The sequence below is a fragment of the Notamacropus eugenii genome, chromosome 3 (assembly GCF_028372415.1).
Source record: "Notamacropus eugenii isolate mMacEug1 chromosome 3, mMacEug1.pri_v2, whole genome shotgun sequence".
Classification (NCBI taxonomy): domain Eukaryota; kingdom Metazoa; phylum Chordata; class Mammalia; order Diprotodontia; family Macropodidae; genus Notamacropus; species Notamacropus eugenii.
Window position 1 is genome coordinate 336,422,724 of NC_092874.1, and position 22,381 is coordinate 336,445,104.

At 37.0% G+C, this 22,381-nt stretch overlaps 1 protein-coding gene across 2 annotated transcripts in view; it reads left to right on the forward strand.

Annotated features, from left to right (window-relative positions):
• Positions 1-22,381, forward strand: part of LVRN (laeverin) — a 55,726-nt gene that overhangs the window by 19,434 nt on the left and 13,911 nt on the right. For both annotated transcript variants that reach the window (XM_072597112.1, XM_072597111.1), the window contains exons 6-14: positions 1,089-1,202; positions 9,159-9,308; positions 10,145-10,210; positions 10,306-10,371; positions 10,897-11,069; positions 12,630-12,706; positions 13,034-13,173; positions 16,540-16,595; positions 21,523-21,676. In XM_072597112.1, coding sequence (XP_072453213.1) covers positions 1,089-1,202; positions 9,159-9,308; positions 10,145-10,210; positions 10,306-10,371; positions 10,897-11,069; positions 12,630-12,706; positions 13,034-13,173; positions 16,540-16,595; positions 21,523-21,676 — 996 coding nt within the window. The remainder of the gene's footprint in view (positions 1-1,088; positions 1,203-9,158; positions 9,309-10,144; positions 10,211-10,305; positions 10,372-10,896; positions 11,070-12,629; positions 12,707-13,033; positions 13,174-16,539; positions 16,596-21,522; positions 21,677-22,381) is intronic.

The window sequence follows — 22,381 nt, forward strand, 5'->3', positions numbered from 1 at the left end:
GGTATAGAGAAGAAAAGGCTGACCCAAGAGTGAGCAAGAGCTGGGTTCAATACCTGCTTTTGACACATACTGTCCATGTGACTACGGGCAGGCATTTAACCTCAGTGCCTCAGACAACTCTCTAACTTGTCTGCAAATTATAGATGAGTTGCTGATATTCACCAGTGAAGGAAGTCTCTGTAGCAGAAGATCTCTACATCTAGGAAATCAGATTCGAACAAAGAAAAGTTTAAAAGACAGAGATGGAGGGGAGAGAGAGGGGAGTAGATAACTGAGAAAGGATGTACTTCAAGAATATTTGATTTAAAATTGATCATTTTTAGATAAAAGTAAATGTCATTGGACATGCTTTTAAAAATGTCCAGATCTCAAGGGAGTCTTTTTTTTTTTTTTAAGAAATAATCGCTACAAAGTTGCTCATTGCTGGCATCCTTGTGTAGTTGTTGTGTTTGTCCTTTCTCAATGAGGACCATGACATCAAGATGATGACATGACTTGCGGTTGACTTTGATTTGAGTGAGGGAGGGCTGTGCAAGGTCACCAACCTCACCTTCTTCTCCTGAGCCATCTGGATCTAGTGGCCTGATATTCATCATGACCTGGAGATGGCCCCGAATGCAGTGGGAGACCTTTGCCCTTTCAGGCTAACGTCTTATAGCATTCTCACTTTGAGTGAGATACAGCCATTCAATGAACAGGCTTCTAGTTGATCAAGGGATAGCCCATTTAATAAAAAAAAAAAAAAAAAATCAAACTCGGAGAAGACCCTCAGGGTTCCTGGGTAAAAGAGAAACGATTAGTATTTAAATCTACCTGTGCTAGGTGGATGGGGACTTATTGTCCAGTCTATGAGCTCCAGAGTGAATTGGGATTGAGGCTTTGATCTTTGAGCAAGAGATGCAGGCTGGCATCTTTAAAACACTGAAAACATAAGAGGATTTTAAATTGCAGTTTTAGGTTCTTTGTACATACCAACTAAAGCAAAAATATTTCTTAATGTTATATACATATTGAATGTAAGAAAATACAAAGAGACTTGAATATGAATGACATGTAAAAGTCCTTTTTCTTTGTCTCTGTATCTGAAGTGGTTTGGAAACTTAGTTACCGCGAAGTGGTGGAATGATATTTGGCTCAATGAAGGATTTGCAAGTTATTTTGAATATTATATTTCTAAAGACTTTGATCCTCAAATATTCAAAGTAAGTATTCAATTGAATTTCTGTTTGTTGAAGTTACCAATCTATGTTTATTAAAATCTTGACTTTTTGTCACATCTATATTACTTGAGTATATATGAATAGCCAATAATACTACATAAATTTTGAAATTTACCATATTGATTAAATGAAGAAATTCTCTTGATGATCTAAATCTAATTTGTTCAACATAGCTAACGTTTACATTACATTTTAATGTTTACAAAATGCTTTGCAAATATTATCTCAAATTCTCACAACAACCTGGGGAGGTAGGTGTTATTATTATCTCTTTTACAGAGGGAGAAACTGAGGTAGACAGAGGATAAGGAACTTTCCCAGGGTCACGTAGCTAATAAGTGTCTGAGGTCAAATCTGGCCTGGTAATGTATCCATTGTATTACCTAGCTACTTCAGTCCTACCTCTGACACACACTAGCTGTCACTTAACCTCTCATGGCTTGTAGGGAGCCTCTAAGAGAATAAGTGGTAGAAAAAGCCCCAACCTATAGGGAGAGTTCCACAAAGGAGCTCTCATTCTCAAGTCATAGGTTCATTAAAAAAAAAGAAAAACAAAATATTTTTTATATATCATTGTTGTATCTTAATATGAAATGGTTTTAGTGTATATGATGAAGCCAAATTGATTTATTTGAATTTCACTTGTAGAAAATATTATACTACACTAATATATTGTGAAACAGGATTAATGCCCTAATCTACAGCCTCTTCTCAGTTGTTGTCCTCAACCCTCTTGGACTTTTTTTTTTTTTGCCTCATTCCACTCCTCTTTTGGGCTGGGCCTAATTTAAGCCACTCACTCTCCTGATAGGTTAGCTACAGGAACAAATGAGACACTTATGGGTCATTCAACAATTAACAAAAGATTTACTTATCTGTGGCAGGAAAAGGATATTCATCATGAATAGGCATTGAGGGCACCTCCAGCTGATTCAGCTGAGAGAAGGACCTGGGCTGCCCATTTTCCTCTGGCCAAACACCAGAGAAAGCCCCTGGAGCTCCTCATGGATGTTTTGTATTCTAGTGACCAGGAAATGATGTCAACATCCTGAGCCTTTAGGCACTTGAGTCAACCAAGTTTTGAGGATTTCAGTACCCTTTAAGGAAAAACCAGCCTAACTTGCATGGAGGCAGGAGTTAGGATATTGCTCCTACTGTACCCTCCTTCCTTAGCTTCTTCAGCACTAACCACTCTGAATCTCTTACACTGACTTAAACTCTTTTTCTCTCTCCTTTTCTGGATCCTCTTCTGCCTCCTGCCTTCTTACTGTGGGAGCCTTCCAAGATTCAGTACTCGGCCCTCTGTTCTTTCCCTTTGCTGGATCCTCTTCCTTCTCTTCCTTGAAGATCTTTGGTAAGTTGCCTTGTCTTCTCCAGGTTACATAGTAATCCCGGGGGGAAAGATAATGAGGCCCTCAACTCACATGGTTGCTGTGTGAGTAGTTAAGAAAGGAATAGATATGAGATGTAGAGATAAAAGCAACAAGATTTGACAACAGAATGGGGTGAAAGAGAGTAAACAATCAAAGATATAATGCTTAGGTATGAAAAGTGGGAGACTTGTAAGAATAGTGGTGCCTTGAACTGAAATAAGAAAGCTGTAAAAAGTGGGGGAAGATAAATAAATTCTCTTTGGGATTGTTGAATCTAGAGACCAAGCTTGAAGTGTCCAATAGATAATTATGGTAAGGTGGGACTGGAACTCAAGATAGAAACTGGAGTTTGACATAAGATATGGGAATCATTTGCATAGAGATGATTTTTAGTGTTAGACCCAAATCATATTTTCCCATCCTTATTTGAGCCCACCTTAGCATCATCACAATTTCATCTACCCTAAGCCTATTTTCTGATTGGCAGGTCAGACTGCTCAAAGTTTATTAAAAAGTTCAGAAATTCCCTGCCCCCACATCTCACCCCTTAGAAAATGTGTGTGTTCATAGTACTTTAGTCAAAAAGAAAAAAAAATAGGAATATTCTGATCAGAGGGAAGGATGCTTGTGTTCCCTTTCCCCACCCACCTTAACTTCTATATACATAAGGTGGAACATCTTTACAGTTACTGAGATAAGGTAGACCAAAAAAAACGAACAAGTGTTAGCCTCTGCTCTCATGGTTGGTTATTACTGTGATCAGAGTTCTTGAGTCAAAGTTTTTATTTACAATGTCATTGTTATATGTTCTCCTGGTTCTGTCCACTTCATTCGGCATTATTTCATAGAAATCTCCTCGAGTTTTTCTTAAACTGACCCTTTCTTACAACATAAGAATGTTCCATTTCATTTATATGCCATAATTTGTTCATTTTCCATTTGATGAATATCCCCTTAGAGTCTGTCTCTTTGCTAAACAAAAGTGTTGGCTATAAATATCTTTGTACAGAAGGGACCCAATCTTTTTTTTTTATCTTCATGAGTAGTGGTATTACTGGTCAAAGGATATACACATTTTAGTAACTTTGGGGGCATGGTTCCAAATTTCTGGATTTCAGAATTGTTGGATCAGTCCACAGCTCTAACAACAGAGCATTAATGTGCCTATTTTCCTGCAGCTACTCCACCTTTTTTATCAACTTGACCAATCTGATAGGTGTGAGGCAGAACCTTTAATTTGGATTTCTCGAATTATTAGTGTTTTGGAGTAGTTTTACATGACTATTGATCACTTTTATTTTTTCCTTAGAAAACTGCCTGGTTATAGCCATGTACCATTTATCAGCTGGAGAATGGTTTTTATTCTTGTAAATTTGAAACAGTTTTTTATATATTTTGGGAATGAGACCCTTATCAGAGAAACTTTCTTGAAGAGAGTGCATTAGTGGGTATCCAGATAGTTAAAATTCCTTATCATTCTCCTACCATGCTTCTATGGCATATTTTTTTTTCTAAATTTTCTGTGTCCTGTCTCCTAAATTTTTCATCTATTTCCTCTTTTTGCCTAGGGAGTCTGAGGTATATCCCCCTGAAACCTATTGCTTCTTTTCTACCTGTTAATCCTTACACAAATGCTGTCCTTCATATTTCTCACCCTAAGGGAGAAGATACACTTAATGAGCATGTGATCTTAGTGTATGAAAGGCAGCATAGTAGGGGTTTTGAGTCAGAAGACCTGGTGTCTGAAACCTGCCTGATGACACCCAGCTAGCTTGTGTGATCATAGCACTTCACTTAATCATTCAAAGTCTCGGTTTCTTCCTCTGAAGGAGCATGATAATCTTCACATTTTCTCAAGATTGTTGTGAGGAAAAGTCTTTGCAAATCTTAAAGTACTATGTAAATTGAGCTAATAACAACAACGCACATTAACAATCCACACCTCCTTCTATCTGTCTTGTTCTTTTTATATTATATCCAGATCGAGACTCAAATTACAGTCCTGAGTCCTATCCTACCATATGTATCTTGAGGATATTTTTTGAGATCAGATTGGCATCCTTGTATAAAGATCTGCGGTTCCACATAATTTATTACCTCCCTCCAACTCCCACTCCCCACTTTGTGCATTTCTATGTAGACACCTGAGGTCATAAATTTTATTCACTTCTTTGATATTTTCTCTTATGAATCACTGGTTCATTCATTAGCTCTTTTTTCTATATTGTATCTAGTGATCTCTTTGTCTAGGTCTATATCTATATGCCTTCTATATATACATACATGTAGACGTGAGGCATGAACTTGGATGGGAAAAATTATTTTTTAAGTTTTGCTCTCTAACTGAAACTTAGCATTTCCTTCAATTATTGTATCCATAAACTTCACTAGACTGCTTTAAAGGGGGCCCATGACACAAAAAAGGTTAAGAACTCCTGTTTTAATGATATCATTTCTTCCTGTTCCCTCCCCTTCTTTCCCCTCTCCCCCTGATCACCAGAGGTGGATAGTGAGTTTGACAGGTCTTGGAAGAGTCTATCCCGTCTTGGATATATCACCCAAGTATACTGTTGACATCCTTGTTTATATTACAAATGGTTAATGAATAGTTGCCTCAATATCCCTTAGCATGGATTCATCAATCACTACTAAGCTCCAGTTGAAATATTATTGCATAATCTTTCACTTGATAGTACCTGTGGGTCCACGTCCTGTTTTGTCTAGAGATGATACAAAAGATTCATCTCTTTGCTATGGCTTCCAATGTTCAATGGCATCTTCCCCTTCTTTCTTGTTTCACATACTTTCTGAGAAAGGAATTCCTCCCTGCCTTTTTTCTCCTTTGTTTCCTGCTTGAAATACTTCATCTCTTGTTTCAGGGAATACTTCATTCTTCCTGATAATCTGAAACATAGAGAAGGCATTCTTCTCTCCCTTTTGCCTTCTCCTAGTATAGAGATCATTTCACATACATAACTTTTAGATGCTATTGCCAAAACAGTCAATCAGTAAGGGCTTACTATGTACCAGCATTGTGCTAAGTGCTAGAGTTGCAAAGAAAGACCAAAAATGACTGTCCCTGTTTTCAAGGAGCTCACAGTCTTAATGGGGGCAGGGGAGACAATATGAAAACAACTATGTAAAACAAAATATATATGGAATAAATTAGAGAAAATCATCAGAGGGAAGGCACTAAATAATAAGCTGGTTCGAGAAAGACTTCTCATACAAGTTGGGATTTTAGCTGGGACTTGAAGGAAGCCAGGCATACTCTTTGCCAGTCACAGCCCTCTATATTTTCCAGAAGTAAGTTCCATGGTTCTCTCTCTTTCTTTCTTTCTTTCTTTCTTTCTTTCTTTCTTTCTTTCTTTCTTTCTTTCTTTCTTTCTTTCTTTCTTTCTTTCTTTCTTTCTTTCTTTCTTTCTTTCTTTCTTTCTTTCTCTCTCTCTCTCTCTTTCTCTCTTTCTTTCTTTTTCTTTCTTCCTTTATTTAACTTTTAACATTCATTTTCACAAAATTTTGGGTTCCAAATTTTCTCCCCTTTTGTCCCCTCCCCCCACCCCCAAACACCGAGCGTTCTAATTGCCCCTGTCTGCCAGTCTGCCCTCCCTCCCTCCCCACCCCTTCCCTTTGGAAGGCAAGCAATTCAATATAGGCCAAATCTGTGTAGTTTTGCAAATGACTTCCATAATAGTAATGTTGTGTAAGAACTAATTATATTTCCCTCCATCCTATCCTGTCCCCCATTACTTCTGTTCTCTCTTTTGATCCTGTCCCTCCCCATGAGTGTTGACCTCAAATTGCTCCCTCCTCCCCATGTTCTCCCTTCCATCATCCCCCCCACCCTGCTTATCCCCTTATCCCCCACTTTCCTGTATTGTAAAATAGGTTTTCATACCAAAATGAGTGTGCGTTTTATTCCTTCCTTTAGTGGAATGTGATGAGAGTAAACTTCATGTTTTTCTCTCACCTCCCCTCTTTATCCCTCCACTAATGAGTCTTTTGCTTGCCTCTTTTATGAGAGATAATTTGCCCCATTCCATTTCTCCCTTTCTCCTCCCAATATATTTCTCTCTCAGTGCTTGATTTCGTTTTTTTAAGATATGATCCCATCCTCTTCAATTCACTCTGTGCACTCTGTCTCTATGTGTGTGTGCATGTGCGTGTGCATGTGTGTATGTGTAATCCCACCCAGTACCCAGATACTGAATAGTTTCAAGAGTTACAAATATTGTCTTTCCATGTAGGAATGTAAACAGCTCAACTTTAGTAAAGTCCCTTATGACTTCTCTTTGCTATTTACTTTTTCATGCTTCTCTTCATTCTTGTGTTTGAAAGTCAAATTTTCTTTTCAGCTCTGGTCTTTTCATCAAGAATGCTTGAAAGTCCTCTATTTCATTGAAAGACCAATTTTTCCCCTGAAGTATTATACTCAGTTTTGCTGGGTAGGTGATTCTTGGTTTTAGTCCTAGTTCCTTTGACTTCTGGAATATCCTATTCCATGCCCTTTGATCCCTTAATGTGGAAGCTGCTAGATCTTGTGTTATCCTGATTGTATTTCCACAATACTTGAATTGTTTCTTTCTAGCTGCTTGCAATATTTTCTCCTTGACCTGGGAACTCTGGAATTTGGCCACAATGTTCCTAGGAGTTTCTCTTTTTGGATCTCTTTCAGGAGGTGTTCTGTGGATTCCTTGAATATTTATTTTGCCCTCTGGTTCTAGAATCTCAGGGCAGTTTTCCTTGATAATTTCATGAAAGATGATGTCTAGGCTCTTTTTTTGATCATGGCTTTCAGGTAGGCCCATAATTTTTAAATTGTCTCTCCTGGATCTATTTTCCAGATCAGTTGTTTTTCCAGTGAGATATTTCACATGATCTTCCATTTTTTCATTCTTTTGGTTTTGTTTTGTGATTTCTTGGTTTCTTATAAAGTCATTAGCCTCCATCTGTTCCATTCTAATTTTGAAAGAACTATTTTCTTCAGTGAGCTTTTGAATCTCCTTTTCCATTTGGCTAATTCTGCTTTTGAAAGCATTCTTCTCCTCATTGGCTTCTTGAACCTCCTTTGCCAGTTGAGTTAGCCTATTTTTCAAGGTGCTATTTTCTTCAGCATTTTTGGGGGTCTCCTTTAGCAGGGTGTTTACTTGTTTTTCATGCTTTGCTTGCATGTCACTCAATTCTCTTCCCAGTTTTTCCTTCACCTCTCTAACTTGATTTTCAAAATCCTTTTTGAGCTCTTCCATGGCCTGAGCCCATTGGGTGGGCTGGGATACAGAAGCCTTGACTTCTGCGTTTTTTTCCTGATGGTAAGCATTGTTCTTCCTCATCAGAAAGGAAGGGAGGAAATACCTGTTCACCAAGAAAGTAACCCTCTATAGTCTTGGTTTTTTCCCCTTTTCTGGGCATTTTCCCCGCCAGTGACTTGACTTCTGAGTGTCCTCTCCACCCCCACCTCGCCTCCAGATCCTCCCAGCCAGCACTTGGGGTCTGAGATTCAAATGCTGCTTCCCAGCCTCAGGGCTTTGGGCGGGGGCAGGGCTGCTGTTCAGTGTGAGATTAAGTTCAGGTGCTCAGGTCAGGGCAGGGCTGCCTCACGGGCTCTGTTCCCTCAGGGGATTTATGCAGAGACCTTCAACAATGTATCCAGGGTCCTGCCTGCTTGGGAAGCCCTGGTCTGCTCCTACCTCCGCTGCTGCCTCCCGAGGGGGCCTGAGTTATGGGGGCACCCCACTCCCCTCTCGACCTGCCAAACAGACCCTCTCACCGACCCTTGTCACCTGTGGGTGGAGGGACCCGCACGGCTGCTGGAGATTCTGTCCCTGAAGCCTGCTCGGATCTGCTCCTTTCGGCCCTGCGCCGCTGAGGCTGGGTTGGGCTCTGCTCCAGATCCGGGGCACGAGGGACCTTTTGCGAGAGGTTTTCAGGCTCTCTGGAGCAGAAATCTCGTCCGCTCCGTTCTGTGGCTTCTGCTGCTCCAGAATTCACCGGTGGTTCTTTTTTTTTTACAGGTATTTTATGGGCAGTGGGTTTGGAGGTAGTGTATGTGCGTCTTTCTACTCCGCCATCTTGGCTCCGCCCCCTCCATGGTTCTTACATTACTTTTTTGGCTACCTACTGTGCAAAACTACCTATTTACTAGATATAAGATGTAAAGACGATGAGGTCCATTTGCCTTGTTTCACTTTGCTCATTGTTTCTAGGTATTTCTTGGCCCTGTTGGGGCATCACCCTTAATTTATGTAGGTGATAGATGCATAGAAGACATAAGGACCCATGATAAAATTGAATTACTTAATGAGATCTATGAACCGTTGTTCACTTTGCTACTGCTCTTTAGAACCTTCCTTTTCCTTCCTTTGATGTTGATATTTCTGGCCCATTTAGGAAGAGAGGAGATTATATTTAAGTGGTTTACTAGAATTTATGTCAGAAACATTTATATATAATACTCTTACTTAACATGTGGAGTATTATTCCCCTCCAATGATCTCACTTTAAGGCTATACTTCAGAAACTTTGACTCTCATGTTTCTTGGAACTAACTCGTTTTTTACTTTTCAAGTTTCAGAATGAGTTCTTTTATTATTATTTCATGAAAGATGTTTTCAGTGATGACCATGCAAAGAAACACCGAACTGTATCCACAGAAGTCAAAAATTACACAGCAACAAGAGAAATAAATAACCTTTTTGACCCATATATTTATAAAAAGGTAAATGAAATCATTTATCTCATTTTGTGATGTACCTTTTAAGAAGACCAGTTAAAGGATGGCTTTGATAGTTTATAGAACAAATTGGTTATTGTAAAATTTTCATTACAGAGGATGTACCTCATGTTATGCAATAGATGACCTTGACAAAGTTAGGAACAAACTGATTTTTTTTTGCAAATATAATCAAGAATAAAAACTAGTATTTTATAGTGCTTTAAAAGATAAAAAGCCCTTTATGTGTGATATCTCATTGGATCCTTACAACAACAGTGTGTGAGATAGGTGCTGTCTTTATCCTTTTTTTTACATATTAGGGAAAGGGGTTAAAAGTAGTTAGGGGACTGGTCCATGTGCACACAGCTAATAACTGTTTTAAGCAGCATTTGAACTCATCATCTGAACTCCAAGTTCAATTCTTTGTGCACTGTACCATATAGCCCTCTTACAGAGCACCTACTCAATATGTACCCAGCACTAATTGTAAATTCTAAAGCAGCAAGGAAATGTATGAGGAATCTTTTTGTAAGGTAGAGAATCTCTTTATCATGTAAACAGTTAGCTACTACTTTGCCACTTAAACTTCTTTTGTGCTAGGATTTTTTAAAGTATAGGATACTTGAAGTTTAAACTTCAACTCACGGATAGCTTTAGGTCACTCTCATAGCTTTTTAAAAGATAATATGGACACTATGAGGGAAAATAGGATTCATTTTTAGCATATGCTGAGTATGTTGAATACTCAGGCATTTGATTATATTTACAAAATGACTGTTGTTGGCCATAAGTCCTTAAATTTTATTCAAATAATATGTCCTGATTTTCTTGTGCTTCAGGGAAGTTGTGTAATCCGGATGATGTCAAATTTTCTCGGTGAGAATCTGTTCTTTAGAGGACTTGAAGTAAGTCTGGAAAAACTGAAGTTTCCTGAAGAGTGAATGCTATTTTGGGGGAGTATCTGTTATCATTCATTTAATCATAATTTCTGTTTTTCCAGTCATATTTGAAAACATTTGCATTCTCAAATTCTGATCAAGATGATCTGTGGAATCATATGCAAATGGTAATTTTTCTTTTTTACTTATATAATCTTTAATATGTCCAGTGATTGGAGTGAAATAAAAAAACACATTAATTAAGCTCTTACTATGTGCAATGCTCTATGTACTGGGTGGGGGCATAAAAAGAAAAAAATAGGACAGCCTCTACTCTCTAGGAGCTCATTCTAATGGGAAAGATAACATATGTATGGCTTTAGCTGTAAGTCAGATAGAAAATTCTTATGGTCCTTTGGGTGGTAATTTGGTATGGTGCAGTAACTGAACATCCAAAAGGTGTCTGTGGAGTTTTACTCATACCAGAAGACTATAGGAGAACACTATCAAGATGTATATAAGGAAAGACAGACTACCCAGCATTGACCAAAAAACCCAAGGACTAAATCCAGTTGTAGGATTTCGCAGGGAACCTAACTTGTTGATCTGCGGTGAATGTTGGGTAGGACAGGAAAGAAAGTTCTTAAAGAGGATTCTTTGCTAAAGGTTATTATTACATCATATTTGTGTGATTTTGTGTTTTTAAAAAACAGGTTCTAGACAACCAGACTGAAGTTCTCTTGCCAGCATCGGTAAAAAGCATAATGGAGAAATGGACACACCAGAGTGGATTTCCAATTATAACGTTAGATGTGTCTACTGGCATGGTCAACCAGAAACCATTTTTCCACTCTCATGATAAAAACCAGATGACTCCCTCCCACAAGTATATTAGCTTGACCTTCTTTATTTTATCTTTTTTTGGGATTGAGTTGTGCTCAGATGGATACTTCAGCTGGTGCTAAAGATGAGAAAAGATTACCCTTATTACTCTCTTGGGTTTGGAGCAGTTGTTTGTCGCTCTGTAGGCCATGGACCAGGACCGTCTTCCTGCAGGGCTGAACATGGTCAGCATGGGTATAGGGGGGAGATGTAATTCTTCCCTTGGGGGTCAATGCAAAGTGAAGCTAGAGGCACATCAATCAGCTTAGAACTTTACTGGTATCTCTCCCTCTTCAGACAGCAATAATTCATCACATGGGGGTAGAGGCAGCAGTATAGAGAGATTTAAGAGTGACCATAGTTTACTTTTTCTGAGAGACAAAATATTCTCTTTCAAAGGAGGTGTATAGGAAACTAGTCTTTCTTCCCCTGACCACTAGGAGTAACAATGAGGCTGCAGTAGACAAATGTAAAAGAAGACACAGATGATTGGAATTTGTGAAAGTTCATTACCATTTCTTGAGCTGGTTTTGTTTTTCAGTTCCAATTGTTATAAAACAGTGACACTAATGAATACATTTCAATTAAATTTCATTGGGGATTGTCCCCATTCTCATCAGTGCCCAAGAAAGAGTTGCCTTATGTGCATCCCATGGAATATGAAATAGGCAGATATTATTACCTGTATTGTTTCTTCAAGACCTCTCTGTAAAGGAACAGTAATATCTTAGAGAATAAGTGGAAACCTTAATTATACTCATGCAAATTAGCTGAGTCCCACAGAAAGCTGGAGAGTAAGAATTTTGATAAGAAGGCAAAATCTATAAAATACGATTAGTGTGTGTCTTGTCTTCAGAAGACTGGTATTTATTTGCCATTGGAGAAATTATTCTGTTCATATAAATGAATATGGGAAGGCCTATTAAACATTTTTCAGGCTGATAAATATTTTGAAGCTAGGGTGAGACTGATTTGTTTTTTTCCTAACTAGCTTGCCCTTCCCCCCCCCCTTTTTTTTTTTTTTTTTTTGGTGATGGTGGGGAAATCTAATTCAATTCCATTCTACAAATATCTGGGAGAACCCATTGCAAACAAAGTACTATAAAGGGATACGGTGATGAATAAGATAAATTCCCATCTTCAATTATCTTACAATCTAGTTGTCATGGGTATTTTTGTGTATGTCTGCAGTCAACTGGCATCCTTCACAGAAGCCAGCTAGGTGAATATGTAGCATAAACCCCATTTGGAGATTAACCAGCAAAAATCCTATGTAAATAGCTCTCCTAACAGTGTCCTTGGTGACCTTTTTGCTTATAACTAAGTATGACAAAGTATAAAGTTAAGAGAAGAATGCAGAATGGAATGAGAGGGAAGAAGGAAATACAAATAGAAGGCAGGATGCTTTCTCAGAAAGGTAGGAACATCATGATGGCAAAAAGGAGACAAGGAGAGCAAAAATTTGGTGACCTATCTTCTCTTTTAACATTTCATTTTCTATTGATTTGAAATGTATTTTATTTTATTTGAAAATTAACCAAATATTCATTTTTCCTCCAATAAGTAAAACATGGACTGTTCCCATTACTTGGATGAAAAGTGGAATTGTACAACCATTAGTCTGGTTAGATAACAGCAGCAGTAAGTATCTTTTCCCCACTTTTTTTTTTAAATAGTTCATATATATGTGTGTGTGTGTGTGTGTGTGTGTATAAATGAAATGAAAATAGCATGTAAATCTGTAATGGGAATATAACTTTCATTGAAAAGTACTGTGTATGCAACAACAAAAAAGATAATTGAATGGGGAGTTTTCCATTTTAATCAAGAAGTCATTGAGTTACCACCTGTACTCTCTTTGCTTTGGTACATCTGTGATTCAAAACTGACAATGTGTAAATGTTAGTATGTACATTAAATACTGTTGAGAAAGTATGTTTAAAAACAATATTAAAAAATCTTTTGCAGAAATATTTCCTGAAATGCAACTGTCAGATTCAGAACATGACTGGTTGACTTTAAATTTGAATACAACTGGATATTATATGGTTAATTATGATCAATTGGGTTGGAAGAAAATAAGCTTATTGCTTGAAAAAGAACCAAAGGTAAGAAAACAACTTTACATTTGTACAACTTTTTGTACAACCTTTACATTTGTACATTTTAATTATTTACATAAACAATGTATTGTGTTCTTTTACCTGTTGGAGGCTAGGTAGGAGTTCTTACCCTGGGGTCTGTAAACTTAAAAAAAATTCCGATAACTATATTCATTAATTTTTTTCCTTTGAAATTCTATGTATTTTATTTTTGCAATTTAAAACATTATTCTAAGAGGGAATCTATCAACTTCACCAGGCTGCCAGTGGCATAATGCCATGACACAGTTGGGAACTCCTACTATATAGGAATATATCTACCGGGGATATTGTTGGGAGAGTAGAATTTGTTTTGGTCCCCTGACAGTTGATTTCCTCTTGACCTTGTGAAATGGTGCTTGCATTTTTTTCCTTCAAAATTTATTGACATTTTAGTTGTTTTTGGATATGATTTCAGTAGTTTGGAATGAGGCAGCTAGGTGGAGCTAGGAAGACCAAAAAGTTCAGATTCAGCCTCAGATACTAGCCAGTCACTGAACCTTTGATTTCCTCAGTTTCCTTATCTGTAAAATGGAGATTATAATAGCACCTACCTCCCAGGGTTGAATAAAGTAAGAGAATATTTGTAAAACTACAAAGTTTTGTAAATTTCTAGAAATAAATGCAAACCTTACAGCGCTACATAAAATTGTAAGTATTATTCTTTGTATTTAGTCAGGATCAGACTCCTAAAGGCTAACAAAGGAGCTTTATTACTCTAACTCTTCAAAGTTAGTATGATAGAATTTCCTGATGGGGAGGGATAATGTGACAATTATTTGAACAGATGTAGGACATGGATTTACACTTAGCCTCTAGCATGATCTAAGTGCCCCCCGTTTGGTGATGGTTCATGATATAATAGACCCACACCATGGTTTTGTTTCTACACAAAAACAATGGAGATGAGAGATTCTTTTCTCACCTGCCTCATTTCCTGAGACTTATTCCACCCCTCTACCCCCACAAAGATAATAATTGCTACTCACAGTGCTTTCCCCATTTAAAAACCCTTGTGAGGGAGATAATGTGCCTATCATTTTATGTGGCAGAACACCTCAAGTGTGAACCCAAGTTTCTTGCCTCTATAGCTGATCTTTTCACTTGACTCTGTTATATAGAAGTATTCCAAGAGCTCCATTTCAGAAAACAAAACAAGCTTCTTTTTTCTAAAATACTCTCATATTAAATCTTTTAAAAAATCTATTTATTTTGAGTTTACAACCAAATTCAAAATTCCTTCTCCAGTTCATTGAAAAATATTAATTTTTTTTACTGAATTTGAAAAAGAAAGCATATAAAAACCTCGTTAGTTTTCCAAGCACTCATCAAAATTGTCAAACATGTATTAATTTGTAAAAACATTCTTCTCCATAAAAAACTGGTCATTACGTTACTGGCTTCTCCCCTTCAATCGTCAGTTTATTCGTTAAAGAACTTCAGTGAAATAATTTATTTGAAAAACACAATTGGTTGAATAAATAAGATGGAGAGAAATCTGCTTAAGGGTTTCCATAATTCTTCTAAATATTGAATGTAAGAGGTAGCATAGTGGTTGGATCATTGTGCCTGGAGTTAGGAAGACCTGAGTTCAAATCTGGCCTCAGACAACTTACTAGTTTTGTGACCCTGGTCAAGTCACTTAAGCCAAGTTTCCTTGTCTGTAAAATGAACTGGAGAAGGAAATAGCAAAGCACTCTAGTATCTTTTCCAAGAGAACCCTAAATGGGCTCATGAAGAGTCAGATATGACTCAAACAGACTAAACAATAACAGATTGAATATAAGAAAAGTATGAAAAGTCTTTAAGCTGTAGTAGATCATCTAACCAGAAAAACCAAGAGTTATTTGCTATCCTTTCCAAGTTAGTTCAACTCATCAAATATTTACCTGATTATTCACAATTTAACCTAGCACTGCCCTGAGGCTTAGGAAGAAACAGACAAGAAAGAAGCAAGGCTTCTCTCCCGGAGACTGCAATTGTATACAAGATAAAACGAAGGAAAATGTTTATTACAAATGCAAATAAAGTACAATGAGGACTTTGGAGAGAGAAACTTAAAAGGATATTATGAAGGGAAACCCGTTAGTATCGTGCTAGGTTATTTGGAGAAAACTGATGGGTGACACTGAGTATTCCAGGTTATTAAAGAAGGACATCTCCACTCCTCCAACCCCACAGTGACACAGAAGCACCAACTGACATGAGAAACTGACCATCTAGAGGCTAACTCCTCTACTGCTTCCCCATGTGGTAGATGCTTAATGCTCACATTTCAATAGGACTTCCAAGTTGTTATTTGGTGGTTAGGTTGTGTTGGATTCTCATGGACTATATCCATGGGGTTTCCCTTGGCAAAGATACTGGAGTGTCTTGCAATTTCTTCTCCAGTGTGTCTCCATTTTACAGATGAGGAACTGAGGGGTTACGTGACTTGCCCAGGGTCACACAGCTAGTAAGTTTCTCAGTCCAAGTTTGAACTCAGATCCTCTTGACTCCAGGCCCAGTGCTCTATCCACAGTGCCATTTATTTGCGCCATTTCCAAGTTGACAAATCTCTATAAAAAGTAACCCAGTGAGAAAGTGCAAGTACTATCTTTATTTATAGTTGAGAAGTATGTGTAGGATGCTTTCTTTGCAAACTGTAAAGTACTATGCAAATATGAGCTGAGACAGATAAAGATTAAAAGACTTTCACAGAGCTAGATAGAGCCCAGCCTGGGGTTCAGAGCCAGGTCTCCTTACCCAGGTTCACTTACTCAGGTCCAACACTCTTCCTATTGCGTAACATTATTATCCTACTCCCCCATAATATATATTGGTCAAATACCTTGGAAATAAGCACCCTAAAAATAATTGCATGATCCAACTAATGGGACAATTATTTCAAGTACCATTTGGTATAATTAATCAAGAAGTATTTATTGTGCATCCCTTAAATTGAATAACCCATTGGATTTCATTGTAATAATTCACATTTTGTAGAGTACTTAAAAGTTTTTCAAAGCATTTTTCTCACAACCCTTTGATGCAGATACCTACCATGGAAGTCTCAAAAAATAGATTTATTGATTTATTTTTCAATAAGATATGCAAGGTACATATTATTACCCTCTTTTACAGATGAGGGAAACTGAGATCCAAATATCACCTACCTTATAAATGGTAGGACTAGGACTTTTAAGGCCAGTTTACTTTAGATGATACCATGTTAATGATGCAACCACTTATTAAAAGCAAACACAATAAATGTTTATCAAGTATTAATTGACATTTTAAAAAATTGATTTTTTTCATCCTGAAGTTTTGTTCTAACTTGCAATTTTTATACAGGCTATTCCAGTCACTGACAGAATAAAGCTATTTGATGATGCCTTTAGATTGTCTCAGTGAGTATGTTTTTCCTAATGACCTTGTTTAAAAAAAGATTTATCACTTTTCATGTCTATGTCTTTAGCTCTTATCCTATTTCAGTGAAGATGGCATTTTTGGTTATATTGTCATTTTGTTGTATGAAAAATTGCTTGAAATAGGAGAAATTCACTTGTGGCTAAGAAAAAGAATTATTAATGAGACCGTTGTCATAATGACATTTATTTATGGAATTTAACTTATATTTCTCAAAACATTACAGAATGATACTGGTTTTGTTTAGAGAATTTGGTAGAGATGAACTACTCAGTATTTTACATGAAACCACCCTGCTTATCATTTATTATACCATAATAGTATTCCATCCCAATCATATGCTACAACTTGTTTAGCCATTTCCTAATTGATGAGCATCAATTTCCAGTTCTTTGCCAACACAAGAAGAGCTGCTGTAAATATTTTTGTACAAATAGCTTTTCTTGATCTCTTTGGGATAAAGACCTAGTAGTGGTATTGTTGGGTCAAAGGCTATGCAAAGTTTTATAGCCTTTTGGGTATCATTTCAAATTGTCCTCCAGAATGGTTGGACTAGTTCATAGCTTCACCACCAGTGCATCAGTGCCCCAATTTTTCCACAACCCCTCCAGCATCTGTCATTTTTCTTTTCTGTCAGCCAATTTGATGGGTTTAAGGTATGTATCTTTCAGACAATATTCACAGCACTGAAGATGGCTATGAATATGCTGGCATCGTTATGAATTATGAAGTATAAAAGACTCTCCATATAGGAGGCAGAAAAAAACATTTATTCTGACACCAGAAAGCCAAATCCCTCATAGTAGCCAAGAAGTCAATGTGTAGGAGATACACACTAGCACTGCTGGGGACAAAGGCATTCCCAAGCCTTCCCCCTCGCCCTGCCAGGGACTTCCCACAAACAAACATGAGCCTTGCTATGCCTGCTGGCCTGTGTCCACTCTCCTTTCCCTAACAGCTCTATTCCACCTTTCCTGTTCTTCTTCAGCCAGCTCCTCCCACCACATGTGGTTTAGGCTTCCAGGTGATTTAAGCAGGTCCCATGGGCCTTCTAATGAATGGTAAGGGTCTTCCCTTTTAAATTGCCATTACAAGGTGGTATCTCAGAGTTGTTTTAATTTGCATATCTAATCAGTAGTGATTTAGAGCATTTTTATGGGACTGTTGATAGCTTTGATTTTTCTTCTGAAAACTGCCTGTTCATATCCTTTTACAATTTATCAACTAGGTAATGGCCCTTATTTTTATAAATTTGGCTCAGTTTCCTGATATTTGAGAAATGAGGTCTTTTTTCAGAGAAATTTGCAATAAAATCCTCCCTCCCCCTCCCTTTCTTGTTTTCCTTCTATTTTGGCTGCATTAGTTTTGTTTAGGCAAAAACTTTATAGTTTCAAGCAATCAAAATTATCTGTTTTTGCTTCCTGCAATCCTTTTTAATCTCTTGTTTGGGCATAATCATCCAGCTTCTTTTTGAAGATCTATAATGAAAGGGATTCACTAATTCCTCAGGGATATCATTCCACTTTGGTTTAGCTATAAACTCTAGGAAGTTTTTCTTACTTTGATTCAAAATCTGCCTTTCCCATCTGCTTCTAGTTTTCTTTTCCAGCAGTAAGCAGAAAACATCTTTTCCAATACGTCAACTCAAGATTATTATCACTTTCCCCCCCCTTTAGGGCTTCTCTTCTTTCTCTTCTCCTTCCTCTTCTCTCTAATACCCTAGTTCTTGCAGTTAGTCCTTGTTTGGGATAGTTTCCTAACTAACAACCCTCCAGGTTGTCAGTGTTCCTTCTGAAATGTGCCAACTCAAACTAGATGCAATATCCCAGATATGTCTCTCCCTAATAGAATATAATCTCCTAGAGGGAAGGCACTGTCTTTGCTTTTGTGTTTGCATCTGTAGTATGGTGCCCAACACATAGCAAGCACTCAATTCCTTTTTGCTTATTCATGTTTTCTAAGTGAAGCAAAGTACAGTGGAAACATCTCCTTGTACCTCTGGAAGCCGCTGCCCAAGCATTGGTTTTTTTGACTGAGTCAAGCTGCGCCTATAGTCCACTAAAATCCATGGACTTTTTTTCATACAAACTTCTTTCTATCTATCCTGTTATTAGATGTTTTTTTTTTTTAACCTAAATTAAGGACTTTATATTTTTATCATGATTGAACTTCTTGTTAGCCTCAGTCTACTATTCCTTTCTGTTAAGATCTCTTAGGATTCAAATTATGCAATTCACCGTGTTTCAAAGCAGCTAGATGGCTCACTGGATAGAGAGCTGGCCCCGGAGTGATAAAGACCTAAGTTCAAATCATTCTTCAGAAACTTACTAGCTGTGTGATCCTGAACAAGTCACTTATCTTCTGGATTCCTTAGTTTCCTCAGGTGTAAAATGGATATTATAATAGCACCTACCTCCAATAGTTGTGAGGATAAAAGGACATTATATTTCTCAAGTGCTTAGCACAGTGCCTGCCATATAGAACTGGTGCTTAATAGGTGATTATTTTTCTTTCCTATTGTATGATCAGTCCTTTCATCCCTTTTTCTATGAGTACTGTTTTTCTTCCTCTTCCTTTGTGTGATCCCAAGGCTGATTCCTTGGTTCTCTGACCTACTCTCTCTATGCTCCCTCCTTTGCAGATTTTGTTTTTATGACCTTAGCTATTTCTAGGACATACAGTGCCCAGAATAGTGCCTTGCACATAATAGCTTGCAATAGATACTTGTTGATTGGCTACTATGATGACTCCTAACTTTTCTCTATTTCTAATGGAAAACAAGTTCTATATTATACAGTAAAGAGGAAAAGCACTGAATCAGGAGTAAGTAGACCTGGTTCCCAGTTCTGCCAATTACTACCTATGTGACCTTGGATTAGTCATATCAACTCTCTCAATCCCAGTTTCCTCATCTGTAAGGAACTGGACAAAATAGTCTCTAAAGGTCCTTTCCTGCTTTAGCAATCTGAATCTATTTATCTAGGGAAAAGTTTTAAGATGTTCGAGTGAAGTGACTGATTGGACTAAACAGCTTTCTGTGTGTCCACAAAACAGTACATACATGTAAAATTAATCGAGAGATTCGTTGACACCATCTATGCAAAGAGGCACTTTTCACTGGGAGGAAGGCTAAAAATTATAGTTTGGGAGATTTAACATATGCATGTGTCCCCTATATTTTCACCTTTAGCCCAATTCAAAAGAAAAGGGAAGAAAAAAATCAAATTAATAACACAAAAATGTAAAACCATAACAGAGAAGGGATAAAAAGAATGACATTGAAAATTTACTAAAAAGATAATTATCTACAAAAATATAAAATCCCAATCTAACAGAACATCAAATGGAGATCTTTTAGCAATGTAATTTCAGAAAAGGAAATTGAACTAGGTATAAGAAACTACCAGGACCAATAATCTTGGATGTATAGGTGAATTCAATCATACTTTTAAAGAATAATGAATATATTTAGATGAATCACTTTCAAAAATTAAGAAAACTCTCCACTAAATTCCTTTTAAGAGACAAACATAGTCCTGATGCTTAAATCGTAGAGGGATAAAGCAAAAAACAAATAAAGCAAAACAAAAAAATAAAAAAAACCCTCCAAAAACTATGGATTAATATCACTGTTGAATATCAATTCAAAAATTTTAAAATCCTAGCAAAAAGATTGTAGCAATATATCCAAAAAAGTATCCATTATGATCAAGTTTCATTTTTACTAGGGTTCATCTATACTAATTTTATTTATACTAATATTATGCAAAGATGATTCAATTCTATATGTTCACAAATTGAATTCATCACTTTTTTTCTCAATGTGTAATAATTTTCCTATTTTCCTTGGTAGCACCACTATTCTTTTAATCATCCACACTGGATTTGGATGATGAGTTAATTTTTTTGTTCACTCAAAAGAACAGAAATAAGAGCTATGGGTAGATATTTCATTAAGGAAGATTTCAGTTCAGTGTAAGATATCCTCAAGTGCACAGAGTGCTAAACTTGAAGTCAGAAAGACTCGAGTTCAAATCCAACCTCAAACTTCTTACTGGCTGTGTGTTCCTGGGCAAGTCATTTATCCTCTCTCTGCCTCAATTCCCTCAACTGCAGAATGGGAATAATACCACCTACCCACCAGTGTTGTTGTAGGGATCAAATGAGAGAATATTTGCTTACTTAAATGATAGCTATCATCATCATTATTCCTGATGAAATTATTAAAATACAGAATGAACCATTTGGAATCCAGATGACAGGGATGTTGTAGACGGTCATCCTGCTCAGATGTGAATTGCACCAGATGACAAAATCCAAAGTCAACTTGTAAGATTTAGTAATTCTTTAAAATGGAAACCTTCACTTTCAGGCCCAACAAGGGGCTACTTGTCTGTCAACAGAGAACAAATCTAGTTAAGTTCAGGGAGGTTCATTCTCCAGAATTTTGCCTACGAACAAACAATTTATGCAACCTCTGCTATTGTACAAAGGAGTTGTGATCTGTGTGGTGAAGGGATCACTCATGGAAGTGTTAAAATTTGGAAGTACTACAATGGTTGTTGAGGGTTCAGAAGAAATCATGTACATAAATGTGTTTTGAAAACCTTAAAGGTATATGTGATTTCCATCTGTAACTATTAAGGAAAATATAATTAGTTCAGGAATAAGGAGGTTCCTTTTGATTAATGTCATTGGGCTGAGATTTTCTGCATTTCTAAAAATTTTGAGATAGAAAAATTGTCAACAATATTTGTGGAGTTATATTTTGCCCATAATTTCTTATATAATAATCTAAGGTTCGTAAAGTTCTTTACCTATTTTATCTCACTTGATAGAAGCATTGACAAAATGTGGGTGGAAAATATTTAACTCAACAAGTTGCTTTTTTTTTCCTAAACAAAACAGGCATGGTTACATTGAAATTGAAACTGCCCTTGATTTAACCAAGTACCTTGCTAAAGAAGAAGAAATCGCAGTGTGGGATACAGTTTTGCACAACTTACTAACTCCTAAGATCTTTGCCAATTTGAACAACCATAATATATATCCCTTATTTAAGGTAACAGTTCTTTGATACACGTTAAGGGTTTTCTTCCCCTATTCCAGCTGTCATGTTTGTGGCAGGTCATTCTCAAGGTGACTTTTTGGTTCAGTATTCCTCGATACTAAGACTAGATAGTCCACCAACACCCATCCCCACCCTCCCAACCCTTCAAAAATAAAAGCTTTGGTAGAGGACTAATATGAGTGGAAAATATGAGAGGGCTATCATTGAAAGGTGACAATTCTGGGAACTTAGTGTCCTGACATGTCTTAGACTACACCAGTTAGAGCCGTACATGTAGTAGGGTATCATTTCCCTTAGAGCTAGATGTAGAGTACTTAAAGTTCCTGTCTCTTAAAACTAAAATCCAAGATTATCTACTATATTTTCTAACAAGAGAATTACAATTAGTTATTTCATCAGCAGTTCTTAACTTTTTGCTTTTCTTGGGAAAAGCATGTAGCTTTCTTTTAAGAATTAGGCACATAGATCAAAGTGTCTAAACTGTGAACAAAGAACAGTAAGCCCAACAGTTGTAAAAAAAATTTTGTTTCTCTTGTCTCAAGATGACTTCTAGACTGTTTGCTTAAGTATAAGCTTCTTAACTGGCTTTATCCATAATCAATAAGGAAGAGCTTCTATTTAGTGGAAAATTTAACAGGGATGGATCAGTCAATGCCAGTCAGAGTCAGTAAATATATTTTAAGCACTTATTATGTG